Here is a 23220-nt window from a genome sequence, read left to right as displayed (position 1 = left end):
TTATAGGTCTTGGTAGAACTATGCTGTGTAGAGATTTCAAGGGATGATTTTTGTAGGGGAAGCAGGTTGCCAGGCCTTTCTTCCTTGGTGCCTCTGAGTAGACGTAAACCTCTAACCTTTCAGCCAAGATACAAAGCATTTGGACCACACGGAGGAATCTAATGATATTGATTCATCCTTTTTCTTATTAACTTAATGCTCTATAAGCATATCAGTGAAAATCATAGTAACAGAAGCAAAATACTAATGTTGACTGCCACAGATGAATGAGTGTATTAGCATATACGTCTGCTATTACATGTTTTCAATGACTTCTAAAGGACAGTAGTTTGAGGGAGGCATAAAGAAATGCTACTGTGGACAAGGAGAAGTTGCAGATCGAGGAAGATAAGGTGAAGGTGGTGGATAGCTGGCTGTGCTGTGTCACTAGGCAACTGGAGGTACAACATGATCTATAGGACTTTTGAGTTAGAGATGCAACCTGGGAAATTTCCAAGAACACTGATTTTTGTAGAAAATGGAAAACACTGGAGCTTCCATAGCAAGGAAGACAGAAGTGGAAGCCAGCAACTGAAGTGAAAATAAGACCTATGCCCTAAAAAGATGAGGGATCTTGGCTAATGTGTGACTTTTTTTTTTTCCATTTGAGGTGATAGATCACTAAGATATGTGGGGTTAATTCCAGAAATAGAAGAGAGTTCTCAAGAATCTAGGGTAGAGCTGGGAGAAGGAAAATCATGGAGAAAATCTTTACTGAATCAATAACTCAGTTATTAGTAATAGCCCTTAAAAGAGAAACCTTCTATATTTTGTATACATGCCAGTGCTGTTCCATAGCAGTCTGCATTAGTGTTCCTGTAAGAACAATATCAGCTTCTAGATCAAGGGGGCAACTCCTGAAAAACATATCTTAGATGAAAAAATGGCATGAGAGAGAGGATTGTCCAACTTTCCAGTCTGCACTTTGAATCTGAGCAGCCTATGTGGAGCCGGGAGACAGAGCCGGGCTGCGTGGCAGCCTCAGGACCATCTCAGGCATTCATTCACCATGCCTATCTCTCTCTCTCTTTCTCTCTCTCACTACAGAGTATTGTAAGGAACTGCATTATCTGTTTGAGTGACACACGGAGGCTTATGGGACGTTGGCTTCGGACCCTCTGTGCTACACCATGCTGCGTGGGACAACGAGGCCCGAGGTCACCCTCGCCCTCGCCTGCCTCCTCTCAGCTGCCACAAGCTGCTTGGCAGCCTCCCGTGAGTATTTGCCTTCCCTTTTTCAGCCCGCCCCTCTTGGAAGAACACTTTGCCCCTCATGTCAAATAGAAGCGTTAGCATTCTACAGAAACTCTTTCAAAAGGCCTTCCTCTTCCTGGATTTCAAAGAACCCTGCACTCTCACTGGCCTTCAGGCACATGCCCAAGCATACAGGATGAGACAGCAAGGTTGTATCCATTTCAGAAACTCACCAGAGGAGGAGGGGTCACAAGAAGGATCAACAGTTCCTTTTATTGAGCACTTACTATATGATATCATGACAGGCAATGTACATAGCTTCTAAGCCTTAAAAGCACATCTGTGTGGAAGTATTATTAGCTCCATTTTACAGATAAGATAATGGAGATCATGAGGATAGCACATAATAGAACAGGGTTCAAATCTATTGCTTTGAGTTGTAGTCAGCTTGATGGCACCTAACAACAAAAACAACAGCAACATTATACAGTTATGAAACTGAGACTCAAGAGGCTAAGGTCACATGGCTCAAGAGTAGTGGTATTTTAACAAGCACATGAAGAAATGTTCAAAATCCCTAGCCCTGAAAGAAATGCAAATCAAGACAACTATGAGATATCATCTCACCCCAGTAAGAATAGCAAAATTTAACAGAACAGCTAGCAACAAATGCTGGCGAGGTTGTGGAGAGACTGGAACCCTTATTCACTGTTGGTCTGAGTGTAAAAGGGTGCAACCACTGTGGAAAGCAGTGTGGTGCTTTCTCAAAAAGTTGCAAATAGAGATACCATTTGACCCAGCAATTCCACTACTGGGAATATACCCCAAAGAGACCATAACTGACATCCAAGCAGATATATGCACACCCATGTTTATTGCGGCTTTGTTCACAATAGCAAGGCGTTGGAAACAACCTAAGTGCCCATCAACAAACAAATTGATAGGGAAGCTGTGGTATATTCACACAATAGAATACTGTGCTGCATTGAAAAACAAGGAACTCATGCAATATTATTCAAAATGGGTGACTCTGAAGGACATTATGCTGAGTGAAATATCTCAGTCACAAAGGGACAAATATTATATGGTGCCACTGTTGTAGAATGAGGCTGACATTGGGGTGGGGGTAAGACTGAGAAAAACTGGATAAATTATGTTTACTGCATTGAAGCTGATGAGGGAGAGAATAGTTTAAAATTAATATATTTTAGGGCATTATGATTATCATAAGAGTCCGAAATGAGGGTTGCAGAGTGGAGTATACTTGGGGTGGGAGTGGGGATGTGCGGCGGAGGGGAGGGGGGTTAGTGTACCAGTGAAGGAGTTTTTCTTTTGCTTTTGAAGGAGAGGAGCGAACTGTGGGTGGGGGTGGGGGTGAGTGGGTGGGGAGAAAAGTGCAACAATGAATGAATGGAATTCCAAAATCTCTGTAGATGTTCATTAAAATTATTATTAATAATAATAATAATTAATAATAAAAAATTAAAAACAAAAACAACAAAAAAAGAGTAGTGGTATTTTAATTCAGATCCAAATATCTCTAACCCTAAAGCCTAAACTCTTAGGTCTCTGCACCTCACTGCTACCTGGAAACTTCTTTGTGGAAATAAGGACAAGTTGAGGAGTGGACCCAAGGGCAGTAGGATAACTCAGTGGTTATCCCCTCAGCTCTGCAGGCTGCCTGGGTGGGTCATTGTTGCGCCTCTGTTCTCTCTCCAGATGAGGTGCCTCAGGTGACTGTCCAGCCCCCTTCCACCGTCCAGAAGCCAGGAGGAACTGTGATTCTGAGCTGTGCTGTGGAGCCCACAGGGATGAACATCACCTGGCGCCTGAATGGAAAGGAGCTGAACGGCTCAGATGAGGCTCAGGGGGTCCTCATCACCCGCGGGACCCTCGTCATCACTGCACTCAGCAACCACACTGTGGGGCGGTACCAGTGTGTGGCCCGGATGCCTGCAGGAGCTGTGGCGAGCGTGCCAGCCACCGTGACACTAGCCAGTGAGTGGGGCTCCCTGTCCTTGGTCCCTCTGCCTTACTGTGATGGCTCTTCCTCTTTCCCGTTCTTCCCTACCATTCATAAACTCCATCTCTGGTGGCCTAGTGCATAATGAGCTGCACTGCCAACTCAAAGGTAAGCAGTTCAAATCCTCCAGCTGCTCCACAAGAACAATAAGAGCAGTCTCCTCCCATGTGGTTTACAGCTTCTGAAAACCCACTTATCTGTCAGCTCCAACTTGATGGCAATGAGAGTGAGTGAGTCTTACTATACCAGGTACTGTAACAACTGAAATTTTAAATCAGAGAGCTCTTCATGCCCTATAATCTGCAGATGGTCTAATTCCAGCATGGAGTCATTGAACTATTGCAAAGTTTCACTCTAAGTAGAGGGGGCAAGCTTAGAATCACTCCAGGGGAGGGGCCAACTGACAGGCTGGACCTGTCTCTGTGGGTCTCAGGCTTAGGCCTTGCCTCGCCCGTCTGCTGAGGCATTCTGTGGTTTTAGATACCACTGTGCAAACTCCTTCTCTGTTCACCACCTCCCACCTGCTCTCTCATCCTCACTGCCGACAGTCAGAGACACTGTACGAGCCTTGCCAGAGCCTTCCCATGCCAGACCTCCCATCTTTCTGTGAGAGGCAAGCAAATCTCAAATGACCAGGATATAAACATTCAAAGAGGACAGAAAGCAAACTGTGACAAAGCAGAGAAGGGAAGAGAGGGCGTGAGTGACAGGTAAAAAGAGGATGCTGGGAGAAGACTTCACATGACTATTATATTTAATTACCTCTTGAGTGGCCTGTGTTCCAGGCACAGTACATACATTATATGCTTTTTCTTCCCATCATGCACATGGGAAAATGAGACTTGATTGATTAAATAAACTCCTGAAGGCTACAGAGAAGTCTTTCTTATATTCTGAGCCTAGAGCCAGGAAATATTAAGGATCGCCTCCAACTTGGCCACTTTCCTGGAACCTCAGCTGTAGGGAATAAGGAAACTTGTTGGGACTTAATGGTGTTTGAATTTCAACTCTGAGGTGATTTCCAGCATTGGGTCCCTCGTGACTTGGCAGGGGCCTCTGTCCTTACTGCTCAGCTTGAGGCTTCCCGGTTCACCATTATTGCAATCCTTTGGGATGACATGCTTTCAGGGGGTTGGTGGTCTCTAGGGGTCATGCCTAAGTCAGCAAACCTCCAAAATGCCCCTGCATCAGAGCGAGCTTGGGACTGTGGATGTGTGAGGAGTAAATCCTGGAAGAAAGTATTGAGAGCTGGGGCAGGAGAAAAGTCCCTTCCCTGCCTACTGGTCCACAGAGCTGGGAGGGACTTCACTCATCAGGAGAGCAGATGGAGGCCGCAGGCAGCATTTTCCTTTGCTTGGAAAGTAGTCTTAGGGATAAAGGCAAGATATACGTCCACCGTCTCCCCTCAGGGCCAAGCTGATCCTGGGCTGCTTCTTTCACACCCTCCCCATACAGTGGAAGCATCTATTTGAGTATTGTGAGCTCAGCAAGGGAAGTGGATCCTACATCTATGTTTGTCAGGAGTGGGTGCAGACATGCCAGGAGACTTGAGTGATGGAAGTGAGAAGTGGGAGCTGGAAGGGAGAGAATCACAGCCAGTAGGACTGAGTTCAGACCTATGACACTTTGTCCTACCATTGTACTTCTTATTTACTTCTTAAGTTTGTGGTTATACTGTAGCAAGTTTAGAGTACACAGAAAACACTGTTCCTATAAACCCACCATCCTCATCTACTTTTACCATCTATCCATCGAGTCTTTATCCACAATTTTACATCGTCGTAATGATGCTACTGAATGTAGTTTCCAATTTTAATTTCTCCCTTTTGTTATGAACACTCTTCATTAGCTACATCAGAATTTATATTTGTTTATTAAGTGTGAAATGCAAGCTGTAGAGAGTAGAGTATGCAAAGTACAAAGTACACTGACAGGAACCTCCTGTTATATGCCCTGGAGACATAGTGGTAAAGCTCTTAGCTACTAAGCATAAGGTTGTTGGTTTGATCTCACCGAGTTCACGTGGAGGAAAATGGAGCAGTCTGCTTCTGCAAATTAGATTACAGCTTTGGGAACCCTGTGGAGAAGTTTACTCTGTCCTGTAGAATTATCATGAGTTGGAATTGACTTCGCAGCAATGGGTTTAGATTTAGGTTTATATTGGCCATCATTCCAGGAGCTTCTCTTAGATCCTTTCCTTTAATGCACCCTCCTTCCCTAATAGAGCACGATCATAATTGTTAATAGTCCTAGAACATCCCTTCAAGTGGCCATACCATAGTGCACTGACCTTCATCCTGTTTCTGGGCAGGGGTATCCTTGCAGTGGTTCATTATTAAATGAGACGTGTCTTTGAGCACTTTGTGCCTTTAAAAGGTGATGCTGCTAATGGAAGAGGAAGAAGAGGGGGAAGGGAAGATTTTATCTGCAAATGGTCAGCATGTGTGTCTGTAGAAGTCCTTTTAAGAAACTCCTTGATCATGAATTTGGCCTAATTAGGAGTCAGTCGGGGAATTTTATTAGTTGAAGGAAAGGAGAGTTGGAGAGTTAAAGATTGATTTTGGCTCTTTCCTTCGACTTCAAGGTGTATCTCTGTGGGAAGAGATGATTTATAGTCTTTATTTGGGGAAAACAAAAACAACAAAAAAAAGTTGGCTGCTGTTTCTCTGGTGCTTGAGGGGATCTGCAATTGGCAGTGAGGACAAAGCGGAAGGCTTGGTTGCTACTCAAGAAGATGCAGTGAGAGAAGGGCCTTGTGCTGGAGCCGAGCAGATCCTGTTGGAAAGCTCAGAACTCCTGGCTTGTCATTTCGACGTGAATCAGAAGTGAAATGGTTAGACCTGACTGAAAGGATGGAGAAGGTACCAGAAAGAGAGAGTGAACGAGAAAGCCAGATGTGCTGTGGAGAAAAGGGGATCAGAGAAGCGGGCAGCAAAGGGGGCTGCACACAACCTCCTAGACCTACATACTAACAGTGGTGGGGCATGGAGCGGTAGGAAGGTGAGAGAAAGGGGATGCTGTCTCGGGGTTGATGCCGTTGGGGGATTTGGCCCAGGCTCAGCAGTTAGATTAAGTTTCTGAAAGCACATTCCTGAGCAGAATGGGGGCTGTGTTTTGCTGGTTAGCTAATGTGGGAGGAAGGAGAGTGGGAGATGGGATTATGAAGGCCTGGCCTGCTTTTAGATGCGGGCAGGGCAATGGCATGCCCATGCACACACCTACATATGAACACACACACATACACATCATGTAAGGCTTCCTTCTTGCATGGACGCCTCTGCATGTGCTCAGATGGTCATCTTCAGACAAAGCAGTAGCTGTTTGGCTTACCTGGCAAAAGCCTGCTTCCCACGCCTTAACTCCTAGAACTCACTTGGTGTTTTAGATGAGGAGGGCCAGGCGTTGTTCAGAGAATTGGTTAGGGAAAGCCTCTGGCAAAAGAGCTTCCCGATGAAGACCCCTTTTGCCTCAGGATTGTGTGTTGCGGGTTCCATCTGTAACTCATCCCCACCTGGTAACATCAGTTCTTTGGAGAAAACGGAGCCTGAGAATGGAGAGCCTGCTGAAGGCTCTCACTGCCCTGGTGTGTGACTGCATGGATGTCCTCCCTCTCCAGACTTATTTTTATTTTTCCCTATTGAAGCTTTTAGGGGGCAAATCTCTTGCTGCTAATCCCTAACTTCAGACTATCTCATCAGAGTCCTACCTTTTGGCTTCAAGTGCCTTGATTTTCCTCTCACCAGCAAGGCCACCACTCCACAGACATTCTCACTCTTGGCTCCTCAACTGACAGCTGGTGTTCTCAACCCTGATTTCACCATCAGAATTCAGACCCATAACTTATCCATAAGGTCTTTGAACAGTAAGACCAGGCTTGCACTCCCCTGCCTTCAGAGGTCAGAAGGTAAAGCAGTGGTTGACACTCATGACCTCTGACAGGAAAGAAAGGAGTTCAAGGAATTCCCTTGGGCAATAGTCTCCATTCATGACCCTGTGACTTAGGAAAGGTCAGAAGGTGATCTGCCTGGAGTCCAGTGTTACCACAGTTTGACACATGAAGTGAAAGGCCACTGTGGTTTATTGGGACAAATAAGCAAACAATTTTGGGTTGAAGCCTTATCTCTATCACTTAACAATTAACTACCTAACACTTGTCTCTCAGAACTCCAAAGCTGTTGATGAGCCCCGTATGTCAATAATACTTACATCACCAATCACAGAGGATTTGGAGGCTCGTATAATGGTGTAGTCTGTAGGGAGATATGCTGTTAACCCAGAAGCCATGCCTCTCTGATGGTTCAAATCCACCATAGGCTCTTTGGGAGAAAGATGGACAGTCTCCTCCTGTGAGATTTACAGCTTCAAAATCCTGCTGGACAGTCAGCTGTGAGTCAGTCCTGCCTGGATGGCAATGAGTGAGTGAATATTTTGAAATATTTTGTAAATTGCAAGCTTATTTGACCTGAGGCATTTGCTTCAGAAAGTCAAAGACTGCAGCCTTAAATATGGACTGAAGCTCAACATCAAGAAAACAAAAATTCTCACCACCGGACAAATTGGCACCATCAGATAGATGGTAGAGAGACTGAGATTGTTAAGAGCTTCAGCTTGCTTGGCGCCACAACTAAAACTCTTGGTACCAGCAGCCAGGAAGTCAAAAGATGAATTGTATTTGGGGAAATCTGCCGTCAGGGACCTCTCTGAGTACTGAAGAACAAGGATGTCAGTCTAGAGACCAAGGTGTACCTGATCCAGGCCATGGTGTTTGCAATTACTTGCATCAGAGAGCTGGACAATGACTAAGGATGATAGAAGAAGAATTGATACCTTTGAGTTTTAGTGCTAGAGAAGAGTATTGACTATACCATGGATTGCTAGGGGAACAAACAGATTCGTCCTGGAGAGGGTGAGGCTGCTCCTTGGAGGCAAGGATTCAGAAGCTCCATCTAACATACTCTGGGCGTTTCAAGGAGGGACCAGTGGTTTACTCATTTGGTCATCAAATTTTTATGGAGTGCTTCCCCAGAGATTCTGGGGACTGTGGGCTAATGTCTAGCTTGCTAGTGCCCAGTTCAATTCTGGGAGTAACCGTAGGATGCAAATTCTAGGGATGACAAAGCTTCTAATCATAATCTGTTTGTTAACGAGCTGACTCCAACTCATAGTATCCCATTTGCTAGAGTAAAACTATGCTCCATGGGACTTGAAGTGATTGACGGGTTGGGTTTTTTTACAAAGAAGATTAATCAGAACTGGCTTTGACAAGCACTGTGGCATTTGGACAAGAACAAACTGGGAGGAGGGTAGAGAGAATAGTGCAACAATGAATGAGTGGAAGCCCAAAATCTCTGTAAATGTTTATGAAAATTAATAAAATATAATTATAGGAAAAAAATTTTCATTTTTAAAATTTTTTATTATACCAGTTTATTTATAAAATTCAAATACATTGTTTTCCAGACAGATTCTTCCAATTTCCCTCTCCCCCACCGATCAAATTACATAACCCCATGATTAATACCCCCCCCCCCACTGCACACCCTCATCCCTCTGCTTTTGTTAAGTCGATGGCCAGAACTTTCCTGGGTGTGTTAACTATTTGCCCCATCTGCAGAGTTCCTTCCAATTAGAATCAGGAGAAAGGACAGTTTTATTAAGAAGAGAGAACTCTCCTGTTTTCTGTGAACTTGGTAGCTCCTGTTATATGTGTTCTCCAGCCCTGATTCGCATGACCACAGCCACCACTAGAGCAGCTGTGGTGTACCATGCTGTGAGTTGTCAGTGGAGCCCACGATGTTCACTGGTCCCTGTTCTTCCACCCAGACCCACGTCCAGTTGTGGCTGGCAGGCTGGGCCGACCCTGACTCTCAGCAGAATGTATGCCACACACAGAAGTCATGTCTCCGTTTGCTCAACTCCCCCTTCCTGGGATTCACCTCACACACATCATAGAGGTCTTCTGGACTCTAATCCTGCTCTTGAATGGGAAATTGAGAAGCACTGTAAACTTTTATTTCTTTACGTGTTTCTAGTTTCCTTAAGGCCCCGCTGGTCACCTCAGACACACTATTTGCCTGACGTAGCTTAAAACCCCTTCACCCTAGCACAGGAATGTGCTTAGGATGTGCTGTGGCCACACATACCTCGCAGAAAAGATTGTAATAATTCACATTTGACAATCTCATCAGGGGCTTCATTCCTGAGTTTTCATTTTCCCTTAATCTGCAGCTTTTATCTTAATTTATCTCACTTCGGGTCTTAATTTTTTTTTTTTTCTTAAGGAGTTTCATTTTATAGAAGATAAACTGAAAAGCAAATCTACTGCCATTGAGTCTGACTCATAGCGACCCTCCAACAGGCTTTTCCAGATTGTAAATCTTTACAGGAGGAGACTGCACATCTTCTGCATTTGAAACTCTGACCTCTCAGCTAGTAGCCAAATATGTTACCGGTCTGCCACCAGGGCTTCTTGAATTCTGACAAGCTACCTTACATTCTTCCCAAAATGGAGAAGTAGGAAAGAAATAAGCAAGCAATACATGAAAAAGTAGATAGAATTTATCTTTCATTCCCAGAAATCACTACCATGATCTTCCAAGAATATATTTTCTTAGCACAGTTAATGTTCATTCTCTTCAGTTTCTTCTTCAGCAGCACCTTATCACTTAAGAATAGTATATTCTGTTTCTGAAGACTACTGTAAAACAAAACCAAGGTTTATGAGTACTTCTGGGGTAGCAAACCATTGTTCCCAGCTCTGAGCTCTGTATTTGGATAGTCAGGAGACAGGTGTCCTAGGAATTGGGTGTATTTAGAATTCCCAGTAAAACATAATAGAACCCAGTTCCTGCTGTGGACCATCTCCCAGACTAATGAAGAAGGTGGACTAGGGTCATACATGAGCCATAAAGCAGCTCAGCTTGATTCCTTGTCTACTGAAGATGTAATCAGGTTGTAATGGGAACTCAGAGGTTCATATCTGTTTCTTGGAAATGAGGACAACTCAGGAGTTGAGTCTTGAACAATGTGCATGGGACAACCTTTATCTCTAATTCTTTTGAGTCCTCCATACCTGCCTAGAACCTTCACAGGCCAAGTTGCTCTCACACTGTACTTACTGCTCTGTATCTTTGGGGTGTTCAGAAGCCTGTCTATCCATGCTAAGGTCAAGCAGATTCTCAGCCTCGTCAGCAGATAATTCTCTCTGTCCCCAAGTCCCATTCTCTACTTCCTTTCTGTCTCACTGTTTCTCATTCCTTTGGGAATGAACATTTTCTAAATACAAAAGGAACATTAGAGTATTTTTTATAATGTTATGTTCCTTCCCTCTCCCCTCCCCCAAAATCTGCTTCAGTCAGTCAGTGATTCCCTGACAAAACAGGAAGGAAGCATTTGGTCCATATTGAAAAACCATCGGGGTGTTGAGCTTCTCAGGGAAATCATGTGCAAGGCTTTACTTTAGGAGAGAAGAGGTGGCAGTGAGAAGAGTTGAGGGAGTAAAGAAAACACAGGTGGCTTCCTGAATTGTCCCAAGAGGGGGAGGTGCCTGCAGCTGGACGCTGGGCCTGAAGACACACGCCAGGGTGTCAGTTGGCCTCTGTTGGGGAGAGCCCCATGTGTGGTAGAGATCTGGGAGATGGAAGTTTGATTGGCCTTGAAGTGTAGCTGTTTTATACTTTAAATTTTATAAGTGTTATACCAAAAACAGGGAGTTCTGGTGGTAAGACCTTGCTCTGGAATCCCAAATGCACTCAGTTCAAATCTACCAGCTGTTCCACGGGAGAAAGATGGACTTTTTCCTCCCATGTGATTTACTGCCTCTGAAAACCTACTGGAGGGTCAGCTCTGAGTCACTGCCAACTCAAGGCATACAACAACAACAAATACCAAGAAAATGCGTATATGTTGCTAGGAGAGGTTACTCCCTAGAGAGAGAAATCATGCTTGGAAAGATGGAAGGACAGTGCCCCTCAACCAGGTGAATTTACACAGTAACTGCAGCAAAAGGCTTGAGCGTATCAGAGATTGTGAGGATGGCACAGGATAGGACAAGGTCCAAATCTGTTGTTAATAGGGTGGCTATGAATTGGACTTGTCTGGACAGCACCTAAAAACAACAACATACCATAAATTATATGCATTTTGCACCACTATTGTAGCAAGAAGATTATTGCAAGGTTGCATTGTCATCAGAGGTACTAAGCAATTTTCATACATAAATACTAAAAGTATTGTATGAGGAATGTCTTTTATAGTTTTAAACCTTGTTAGTAGTTGCTGTTGAGTCCATTTCCACTCATGACCACCCCATTTGTCTCAGAGTAGGACCTTGCCCCATGGGATTTTCATGGTTGTAACCTTTCAGCAACAGGTCACCAGTTCTTTCATCTGAAGCGCTCCTGGCCGGGTTCAGATTCCAGCCTTTAGTGACAAGCCCAGCCCTTTACCCTCTGCACCACCCAGAGGACACCAACAGTTATGTTAACTCTTTGTTTCCTACCAACTTTTAGAAGTGAAATGAGAACATCTCACCAGATTTCCCTGCTCTTCCGGTGAAATCTTCAGAAGACACTGACAGCATAAATCCTGTCAGGCTTGGCTCAAGCACCTAGACTAATATTCAGTGGTATGAGCTCTGCTCAGAGTGTCTTAGTACCTAAGGTTTACTTCAGACATTTGGGATCCTAATTCTGTTCTTAGCAGGGGGCTGTAGCTACCAAATCAAGACCTAGAATCTGTGTAACAGCTTCTGCCAAGGCCGTGCTAAGCATTCCTGTCCCCCTCCTCACCTTTGCCACTGCCCTGCTCCTCGGTCTGTTCATTGCACACACACACAGCCACATGCTGAAGTTAAAACTAAGAACACTGTCCGTGAAGAGAAAGGGATAGGCGCCATAGTGTGTTAAACATGTGCAAACTTTACAGTCATTGAGCCAAGCAGACTTTGAGGAGCCTTTTGCCTGGGAAGATGAGGGAAGGACTGGTTCCCTGGCTTGAAATCACTGGAAACCTTGGAGGAATATGATGCAAGATGGTGCGTTTAAGATGCAAAAGAGGAAGCCAAGGGGAACAGATGAGTCCCTTGGCTCCCCATCATGTGTATGGAAAAGTTGAAAGTTCTGCGTTGACCTTGCTTTAAAACTTCATCCACTTTTGGGATCTGGCAAGAAACGTAGGGCCTCCAGCACAGTGAGCCTGCCCGGCAGATGGGACAGTGTTCACATCTGAGACTTGTTACTTAACCTTTTTCTTGCTTTTAAATAATGTAAGTAAAGGCAAGAAAAGAGCTGTTGAGGAAAAAATTATCTCCCCCCTCCCCCTTGTGTAGAGAATCATGTTTAATCTCGAGAAATTGTTTCTTTTACACTTATAAACATTTGATAACTGTGGTGAGAAACTCGAGCTCTGTGACTCTGCCTCCTGTCACTGCAGACTTGCTCAGTTTTCAGGATCCAAGTGTCTTCTCAAGACATCCATCTGTGACCATGCTCTTTCCCAAATCTGGAGGCTGCAGCTCCTCTTTCAGTTCCCTTAGCCTCTGGGCTTCCATCTCCAGCCCTCCCCCGAAGTGACGCTCCCCCTGGCAGGCTGGGTTCTCGTCCATCTCTGTCCACAGTGCGGTTACTGAGGGCCAGCACACAGTAGGCCTGCAACAAATACCTAGAAAGAGGACAGCTCCCAGATAAGATGTATCTGAAGGCTTTAGGTCCAAGAAGATATACAGAAGACAAGCAAGGATTTCTGGGCAAAGCAAGGGTACAAACAGAATGAAGGTGCAAATCAATTCCAGAAGGTTTTAGGGGAGAAAAATGATGACTATCAGAAGCATATAAGACTATTTAAAAGAAATTGTGGCCTTTTTGAGAGACAGGTAAGTACAGCTCTGTGTCACACCTGGACACCCTTAGAGGTGGTGAGTGGGTGAGATCAGAAGCCACCACAGCCAATGGGAGTTTGCAATTTTCCAGGTGTGAAGAGGGAAACCATGGTGGTTCTTCACAAGATAGAAGGTAGGAACCACTGTGGGTGAATTTGCTTCCTTAAGACACTGCCCTGGCCTCTCCCTGGAATCCTATTTACTGGGGCCATGCCGATGGAGACTCCACTCCCTCTGAGTGCCTCAGCCTGCACATCACTCCTCCCTCTCTTCCTGTACGGCCTGCCAGCCCTGCCGTCAGTGATGCCAGGACCCAGCTCTGGCTCTGATGAGTCCAGACCACCGGCGCTCACATTAATTTTCCCAGTGCTAAGTTTATAGTTTATATTCAGTTGATCAGAGAAATATGTGTGATGTGGGTTGTTGGCTAGTAAGTCCTTTTTCCCTTCTCTCTTTCTTTACTGTCTTTTTTTTTTTCAAACCATTTCATTCCTTCATCTAGTCCAAAAGAAACTCCCCAGTGGTGCCGGCCAACCCGCCCTCAGAGCAGCACTGAAGTCAGATAAAGGAGATGGTCTGCAGACGTCTTCCCGGGTCATCTGGCTGCCAGACTTGGAGGAGTCATAGCTCCCTTCCTCCTCGACTCGTCTTCAAGGATTAATCACATTTCTTGTGCTCTTATTGTGTCTTTTTTTAAAAAAATATATGGATTTTAATTGCTTTAAGTCAAGAAATTTCTAAAGCCTTAGGCTATTTTATTGCAAATCATTTAATGACATTGCAAAACGGGTGCTTTATCTTCCCTCTCATTCTCCGTTCTCGTTCTCCTCGCAGGGCTGCCTTTGTGCCTTCTAGCCCCTTGTGTGACCCTCGTTCTCCCCTTCCTTCTTGACTTTGATGTTCTGCCTTCCTTAGCTCATCCCTTTAATCTCTTCCCATCCTCAGTCTTCTCTCACTGCTCAAATCTGCTGCAATCCTCCCTTTAACTCAAAGCAAAAGAGACACAAGACTTAACAACAAATGTATCTGACATCTGCAGAGATGCTTTTTCATTTCCCTCCATGGAAATTTTTTTTTATTTAAATGAGAGAGAGGAAGAGAGAGAGAGCATGCATGCCTTGCTTTCATCAGCAAATGTGTTTGAGAAATTTCATGTCATGTTTCCATGGCTGTCAGGAGATGGCTTTGGAGCCAGAATTATTGTTGCAGTTACACAGCCAGGAAAAAGTCCCACAGAGAACAGATGTATTTATCCACTCTCCCAGCCTGCGAAGAGAGGAGGAACAGCACTCACTCTGCCACCCCCTCTTACCCCACCCCCTCGTTCTGAGTTTCTCTTGACAGGCAGGAATGCTTGGTGGGGCTGGTGAAGGCCAGGCTTGGATTCATCACTCTCGTGAATTATTATATCCTGCTTTGCATGTTGTCTTTTTCTGGGTTAAGTGTAGATTAAAAAACTCCCGTGTTTAGGAATTCCATCTTCTTTGTGTTTTCTGCAGTGTCTGGTGTAATAGGCAGAACTGGGTCGTGCCTGGCTAGCTGATGAATGAATCAGAGACGCCTGGAGATGGAGTACTGATTCCAGAGCATGCTGGTTTTGCGCAGCCTTGTGGGTTACGGCCAGAGGTGGCTTCAGTGGTCTGTGTGCCAGAGCTGCAGACTTAGTCACTACCCAGCACGCGTGGCTTCAGCGATGCTTGCCCAGTCCCCAGTAAACACGGTCCACTCACCAGGCGCCAGGCATTCTGACCTCATGAAAGCCCCACTGGGCTCCGGCCTCTTTGCCTCTGTAATCTCCCCACATCCTTAGCAGAGGATTCTGTGGTTTTTTTCATTTGTAGGACACTTTACTTCAGAGGGATAGCCTTGGGGTCATGCCAAGCCATGCATTAACAGGTGACTGGGGAAGAAGGAGAATGCTGTGAGTGTCTGTCCATCAGCAAAGTAGTTGGGGTGCACAAAAGAGCCCCTCTATTGTCTAAGGCCTCACAGTGAGGTGATGCCAAACCCTTCCTCCCTGTGACTCTAAGTCTGGTTAGAGGGCAGAGAGACAAGGCCCAGCTAGGAGGGCTGCTATTAACTTCCTCTGCAGTTTTGCTGTCTTTGAAGGAAAGGCCATACAGAGTACAGAGAAGGCTGTACAGAGTACAGAGTACAGAGATAAGGATTCATGCACCATGAGGAAAGAAGGCTTTCTGTGCTTTATAACATTAGCCACAGGCCTAGTGAACCACCACAGGGCCAAGTTGAGGCTTGGAGGCAAGGAGACGTGAAGAACAGAATTATCAGTCTGTCTAGAAACTTGTCATGGCCGTGAGGCTGCCGAGCTGTCCCCGGCAGCATTGCCAAGTCAGCCAAGTCAGCGATGCCCCCGCCATCTGATGGAGCCCGTCCAAACCTCAGCAGATGAGTGCAGGCTTGCCCCACAATCCCCGAGAACAGGCAGGAGCGACGCGGCCATACATGAGAAACAGCTCGATGGGAAGACAGCTAACCTTTTTGTCTTTTGTTTAAAAACTATTTCATTTTAATGGTAACTATATATATATAGAGAAGGGAGTTCTAGTGGTCTAACCCATGGGGAGCTGTGTTGCAAATAACCAAAAGGCAGGTGCCTCTCTGGCAGTTTCCATCTACCAGCAGCTCCAATGGAGAAGGAGGGTAGTCTCTTCCTATGTGATTTACAGCCTCTGAAAACTTGCTGGAAGGTAAAAAAGCCTGCTGTGAGTGGGTTCCAACTTGATGGCATTGAGTTTTATATATGTTGTTGTTGTTAGGTGCCACTGAGTCATCTACATCTTGTAGCAACCCTGTGAATGAAAGACCTGAGCACTGTCCATAGAGTTTCCAGAGGCAAGCCATTTCAGAAGTGGATGCCACTCCATTTTTTCCCAGTTTTATATATACACATAACAAAACATACTTAACGTTTTTATCAATTTTCCAGCCAAACTCCTCCTGGTGGGGATGTTGGTAATTCCATGCACCATCTGGTAACGACTTTCCCAACTTGTTGTTTCAAAGAGAGTTGAACGTTTATTTGCAACCTAAAGGAGGACTTGGGGTGGGGGTGAAGATAAAAGGAGAAAACCCCTTGAAAGGGGTTGGTAGGTTTATGGAGTATGCAGGGTGTATTTTTCCAGGACACATCCCGCTGCTTCAAGCCTGTAAATGAAAATATAAAGTTTGTAGAAATTCAGGTGCGTGAGCCTACCATTAAGATATGACCTTTTCATGTTAGGAAGATCCATAAATACCCATCAGAAACAGTGAACTTTTATATAAATAAAGGGCAGCTCAGTGCTTGCAGGTAGAACTTTAAAACAGGGTTGGAATGAAGATGTGTCCAGTTGTTGGTTTTGTGTAAGATCCTGGGGATGGTAGCTACCTCCATGTGCTTCTCCCAGGCTTTTGCCTTCACTATCAGAGAGGCCAAGAAGATTCGTGGTATGGCCTGATGTCCTCTGCACGCTGAGCACGAGGCAAAGAACACATCACATGCCGAGCATGTACAGAGATCTCTGTAATCTTTGTATCCAGGGCTTCGCTGGGAGTGATAAGCCAGAGCAGACATCTCCTGTTAAGAAAGTGAGTCCTCAGAAAGAAAGAACTAGGCAGGATTCTGTATGGAGCCCGAAACCCAGCACTAAATTCTGTGTCAAAACAAAGTCTGTGTGCTTAGAGATGGCCTCCCAAGACCTGGAAGGCTCCTGACCTGACAGTTGAGAAACAAGAGTTGGCCTGTTGGCATTTGATTAATGCAGACAAGTTAATAAAGTAGCTAGAAGAATGCACCAAGAGAGGATGCAAAGAGGGATGTGAGGGAAGGTAAGAGGATTAAAGCTGCAAAAACATTCCTCTAATGGATTTCTCAAACACACCAGCCAACAGGCAAGGGCAGGTGTCCTGTCAAACTGTTTCCCCATGAAACCTGATCTGTCGTTCTGCAAGGAGGCCTGCTAACCTCATTTGGAACTGAAGGGCCTGCCCTGAGACTCAGCAAAGCGGGTTGGTCCAGGAAAAGGGCTTTGCAGACAAAGGGGCCTGGGAACAGTCTGGTTTCCCTCAAGTGTGGCCAACTAGCTCTTCTCCCTGCATCTGCCTGTCGGATGGCTGCCTAGGGTGGTATTGATCATGAGGTCTTCACACTTCCCTGGCCTCCTTCCTGCCCAAAAACACTAGGAAAGGGGAATGATTTTTAGATCATTCGTCACTTCATTGTTCTGCCTTTGATCCTGTAGGGAAATGCAAGCTTTGCCCCAACAGCCAAATTGGGAGTGTTTGTCTAGTGAAGCAACAGTTAAGACTTAAGATCAGGACGAACAAGGAAATAGGGCTCAGGACCAAACTGCTTCTTTGTTTTGAAGCTGGAAGACTCGCCTTCAGTCAGCCCTCATAGGGAGCTGCGTGCCCAGCTGGGGTGTCCTCGGTCCTGCCTGCACGGGCTGTTGTGCACATGTTGGCATCAGAACAGAGGGGCTGTCAGGCTGCGGGTGACCGGTGTCCAGCTTTGTACCTCCCCCTCTGCACTGCCTTCTGTCTCAAACCCAGCAGTTGTCAGAGGGTGCACTACAGCCAAGAGGGGCCAGAGGAGGCATAATGCTTCCGAGGCTTGGGTTGTTGGGTGGGTGCATGGAACAGTGCGTGCTCAGTGTCTAGATAAGCTCTTAATTAACAGGAGGGCCAGAGCCCGGGGCCGTTAACATGGAGATGGCATTCTGGTGCCAAACTCATTTCAGTGGCTCACATCACTCTTGAAAAATGATCTGCTAGGTTTAAGTGTAGTCTTGCCTGAAGCAGATTTCCTTAGAGTGATGCAAAGAAGCAGAGGAGGGGAAGGGAAGAAGGAAAAAAAAGCCCTTGGTGGAGTAGTTTTGAGTTTATTAGACCGTGGAAGAGAGTGCTTCCCGGTGACTGAGGAATTTTCTGGATGCCCCTGGGTGCTGCTGTATGGCTCACTGCTTGTTTTATGGGAGCCTCCTGAGGAGGCAGGTACAGCCTCGCTCTGTCCTAAAAGAGGATTAGGAAAAAAAAAAAATAAAAAAAAAAAATAAAAGAGGATTAGGGCCTTTTTGAGATTTTTTTTTTAAGTGCATAGCTTTCCAAAGCAAAGTTATTAAGACTTAACTAAATGAGCATGGGCCATCCATAGCACAAACCAACCCTCCTTCTCTCTGAGAGAAAACTCCTATCTGTCATGACTGAGAGGCTCAGACAGAATTTGCTACAGAATTTGGGAGGAAAAATGAAAATACAGGGTCCTTTGCTGAGAAGTTATTAAGACGGTGCCAGCAGAGCATTGACTCAGGTGTGGTGCCTTCTCAAGCACAGAGTTTGTGGGCCGAGTAGGTTGCACGCCCCTTGGGCCCAGCCTTCCAGACTGTTTGTTCATGCCACAAGGGTTTAGAGAGAGTTGCTAGACCCCCATGCACTGTGCAGGGGGCCTCGGGATTAGAGTGTAGAATTTTTATATAGTCGGCCCATTAGGACTTCATCATTTAGTTAGGGTCAGATATCATATGCACAAAGTTAAATAATAATGGGATGATTCCATAAGAGCCTAGGGTATCCTGAATTCACCTCAAGGCAGGAACATGTGAGAGAGCTCACCCTGAGAGTTAACTTGTTCAGCCTGGACAGTGAGGGGAAGCAGGGGAAGGGTGACTGGAATCCCAGTCTCGTCATTTTGCCAAACTGCTCCATGAATAAGGGGCCCTGTGGAACAGTGAGCTGACGCAGGAGGTAGTTGAAACCAACCAGCTGCTCTGAGGGAGAAAAACAGGCAGTCATCTCGCATAATACTTACAGTCTCAGAAACCTGATGGAGAGATGCTATGACCACATGAATGGCAGATGTATCTCTTATTCTGCATTTATTAGGTTTATTTCACCCCTTTCCTGGGACCTTAGAAGTAGTTTCTCATGAAACTTTTTTTTCCACAGTAGCTTCAATTGGGCATGCTTAGACAAAATGTTCACAGAGTATTTATGATCTTGTAGTTTATCTCACAGTAAACCAGACTCAACTAGGGCATTTGAGTTCATAGGCAACATAAATAGTCCCCTTGTATCCTGACTTAGCGGGTCCTGCTTTCAAGATAATCATCCATTCAGCATTTACTCAGCATCTACTAGGGTCAGCGTTGGGTTGGGTTAAAGGGACATATATGAGCAGGACTTGGTTCCTACCCCTAATGTTCTCAGACACAGATTCAAAGAACTCAGATTCTAGTATTGTACTCGTGGGGACAGTGAACTTTCAGGGAAACAAAAGTGCTTTCCTGCCAGACTTGGCATCACGGTGAACTTCTGGAAAGTTCCATTATGTGGGAAATCTGACCTTGATGAGTGCCTTGATCACTGGGTTCTCCTGTGGTGACAGTAGTTTGTTTTTGGTAATTATCTTGTGTTTCTGTGAGAAACCTGATTCTCCTTGCGGCTCTTGCCTTCCTCAGTCTCCAGTGGAAACAATAACCAGGGCAGGTGGGGTCTTGCAGTTGAATTGCCCTGAACTCCGATGGTTATCAGCTCTCAGGAGCTGAGCAGAATTTGGTGTGGCCACCTGTCAGAGAGGATGCCTCCAGGGCTGTTAAACTATCTTTATGAAGAGAAAGAATCATTCTGTTCATCACCTTTATTTTATCCACCATTATTTTTATTTCTTCTCTTAAATTCCCCCATGATCCCAAAAATAAAATTTTGAATGAGATTGGTTCAGTTGCACAAATGGCCCCGATTGGTTGGTTCAGCAACGTCATTATTTGGCTCAGAGACAGTTTTGTTGTTGGACTGCTGGATTATCTGGGAGACACACGGCTATCATTCCAGACGGGGCTCCATCCTCTTCCAATTTAGATTCCAGCCTCCTTTCACCACACTTCAAGTCAGCATGGAATTCTCTCCTCCACCAAAAGAGGGGAAGACACTGAACGAGATGGATTGACCCAATGACCATAATAAGGGGCTTGAGTGTATCAGAGATGATGTGGATGGAACAAGACAGGGCAAGGTTCAGATCCATTATTTATATGTTCACTTTGAGTCGCGTTCAGTGGCCCCTAACATTCACAGCCTACCCATGGCAGATCTATGCAGTGCTCGGCCATGTACATGTGCACAGACCATCCCTTAAGCTCTGTCTCAGACCACCCTTCCCTGACAGCCTCTGGAGCCTTGCTATAAGGCATAAGGACTCCCTGGCACAAGCCCACCTTGCAATGTCAAGCCATCCATCTCAGTCACTGAGACCCAACCAGTAACTCCTCTTATTTCCATAGACCTCCAGGACTTCAAGTTAGACGTGCAGCACGTGATTGAAGTGGATGAGGGGAACACAGCGGTCATTGCCTGTCACCTGCCAGAGAGCCACCCGAAGGCCCAGGTCCGATATAGCGTCAAGCAGGAGTGGCTGGAGGCCTCTCGAGGTGAGCAAGCTGGGCCGGGCCCTGAGGTCAGAAGGGAAGCTGGCAGCCTCTGACCACCCCTAAATGACAAAACTAGGTCACCTGCTACCACCTCCAAACCCCACCAACACAACCACAGCCCCATTCCTCACACTGCTGCTCAGCTCTTTGCTATCTTGCTCCTTAGTTCTGCAGTATCCTAAAAGAGTTGATTGGCTTCTTTGTCCTCTGAAGTGTTGGAAAATGTTGCCAAACTGCTGCTCTTTGATCAGGGCTGTTCACACCTAGTTCCAGATTCTTTTATGCTCAAATAGACAGGTTGCCTAACAAATAGAGCCATTCGCAAAGCTTCAGGGTGTCCTGGTAGAGCCGCTTCCCACAAGGCAGAGCAGTCTTTGCATGGAACTTTCTTCACTGTTCCCAGCTTCCTAGTAACTTAAGACGTTCTGTCACCTCAGCACCTGCCACTTCCTGCCTGTCCACAGTGCATAAAGCAGCTGTCCAGGGAATGCCACACTTTGGTTTGCAGGGTGCTGGAGTACAAGAGAGGCTGTCATTTGTTTCCCACAATGGCCCCTGCACTTAGGTCCAAGTAGACCCACGACTATCCCTGGCCCCACACCTCAAAATGTGTGCCGAGTATGACGCTTAATTGATTTCTAAAGAGTTTACTAACTTTTCCAGGTTATAAAAGGAATAGATGTTTATGAGAGACAATTGAAAAAATGCAGTATTTTTAAAAATATGAAAAACTGTAATGCTGTCACTCAGAAATAACACTAGGCTGAACAGAGAAGAACATTAATGGCTAGTCCCTGTGAGATGCTTCATGGTCTGTCCCACAAGGTCAGAGCTTTCCACACTCCATGTAGTGCTTGCCTTAACAGCACAGGTCAGGTGGCCCAACGGCATGGTGATCACCAGCTGTTGAGAGTCTGGAGTGTAGGGACACCACGGTTCTCAGGCCACCAGTGAGATGGCCATGGTTTGCTATCAGAAAGCAGAAAGTCATTCTAGAAGGCTGGGAGTTTGCCTCTTGTTTCATGAACTTGAGTGGACCTGTCAAGCAGAATTCCCCTCAACAAGGAGGTGGAGGCCAGTGATACAGTGGGAAGGATGTCAGTGACAGGCACAGAGGAGGCAGTGGCAGAAATGAGAGGATGGCTCAGAGCTGTGATGGGGACAGACCACAAGGAGGTCCAAGTTAGGCAGCTCTCCTGCCTGATGGCTTGCAGGAATGGTGGACTGATCTCCCAAGTGTGTGGCAGCAACCCCTTGATCCTTACAATGGCTCTGAGGCAACATACATTTCACAAATGAAGGCGCAGGATCAGGGAGGTTAATTAACTTGCCCAAGGTCACACAGCACTTGGCAATCCAGGGCTTGAGCCTAGCTCAGGCTGAGTCCAGCCCAGCCCCCTTGAAACTACTTTTGTACAAACAGCTACTTTGGTCGCTGATTGGTTATTTTCTCTCCTTGGTTCTTCAGAGGTGTTCACTACAAATTCTTACTGGGAGAATAGTGTTCTAGGTCTGGGCTTGTTGTGACAAAGGTGTTCTTCAGCTCCTGTCTACCTGCCCCAGCCCTTTCACCTTCATAGGTAAGTAAGAGCACTATCCTGGGTCCAAATTCATCCTGTATTTCCCCGTCCTTTCCACAGATAACTACCTGATCATGCCATCCGGCAACCTCCAGATCGTAAATGCCAGCCAGGAGGATGAGGGCATGTACAAGTGTGCAGCCTACAACCCAGTGACCCAGGAAGTGAAAACCTCTGGCTCCAGTGACAGACTGCGTGTGCGCCGTAAGAGAGGGGTCCTGTTGATGAGAGGCACAGGGGGAGGTGTCAGTCAAAGAGCCAACCCGTCTTCTCTGGGGGTGGTGGCGGGGAGTGGGACAGTGGGCCATTCCCTCTGACTGGCCAGTGCCAATTTCCCACAGCACATGGCTTGGCTCTGACTGGTGGTTGTGCTTCCTGGTCACATCAGTATGTGGAGGATATCCCTTTTTCCTGCACATTAGAAATTTCCTTCAGGCGATTATGTATTGGGAGAAAGTTGGCCTGGAGCTCAGCTGGAGTACAGATGAGATGAGAATGCATTTGTACCAGGGAACGAGGTCCCAGGCCGGCCTGTTCAGCTCTGGACTGGACCCATGTTGTCTGGACTTCTTGGGACACCAGGCACCTTCCTCACAAAAGCTCAGAAAGTTCAAGGTGGCATCATTGCTCCCCATTAACATGAAAACTACAACTACCTTCTCTGAGCACTTACAGGTGTTTTGCCTACTCAGTGGAGTTACAGCCTGTTCTACAATTCCTTTTTAGAGCCATTTTAAATTAGTAAGGTTTTTGGTGGTTTCTTTTGTCAGTTTGTCTTGTGATCTGAGTGAAAGTGTACAGGGAAAGTTGGCTTCTGTTCAGCGATTCATAGGCACTTTGGTGGCTGATTGCAACCCCCCCCCCCCCCCCAGTGTGCAGCACTCTCACCCGTTCTCCGTGTTTACAGTTCCCCACGTGGTGACCCCTTCCTGCCTTCTTGCCTTCTGAGCTTTATCCCGGTGCAGATGCCGGTCTTTCATCTCATTTGGTTGATTGTTCTGAGTGAGCAGGCCCAGTGCTGTTGTTCACCTTAGATGCCTGTCTGTTGCTTGGCTGAATGTTAAGCCACGGGAGTGAGTCAGT

The 23220-nt window shown here is 46.0% G+C and overlaps 1 protein-coding gene across 1 annotated transcript in view; it reads left to right on the top strand.

Annotated features, from left to right (window-relative positions):
* BOC (BOC cell adhesion associated, oncogene regulated) overlaps nt 1-23220 on the top strand; it is a 97098-nt gene that overhangs the window by 53912 nt on the left and 19966 nt on the right. The window contains exons 2-4 of the mRNA XM_006902991.1: nt 2953-3231; nt 20411-20557; nt 22198-22341. Of these exons, the coding sequence (XP_006903053.1) occupies nt 2953-3231; nt 20411-20557; nt 22198-22341 (570 nt within the window). The remainder of the gene's footprint in view (nt 1-2952; nt 3232-20410; nt 20558-22197; nt 22342-23220) is intronic.

Source organism: Elephantulus edwardii, unplaced genomic scaffold (genome assembly GCF_000299155.1).
Source record: "Elephantulus edwardii isolate Elephantulus edwardi_28Jun2011 unplaced genomic scaffold, EleEdw1.0 scaffold00489, whole genome shotgun sequence".
NCBI classification, from domain to species: domain Eukaryota; kingdom Metazoa; phylum Chordata; class Mammalia; order Macroscelidea; family Macroscelididae; genus Elephantulus; species Elephantulus edwardii.
The sequence above is the reverse complement of the archived record's forward strand: the minus strand, read 5'-3'. Positions and strand labels throughout refer to the sequence as shown.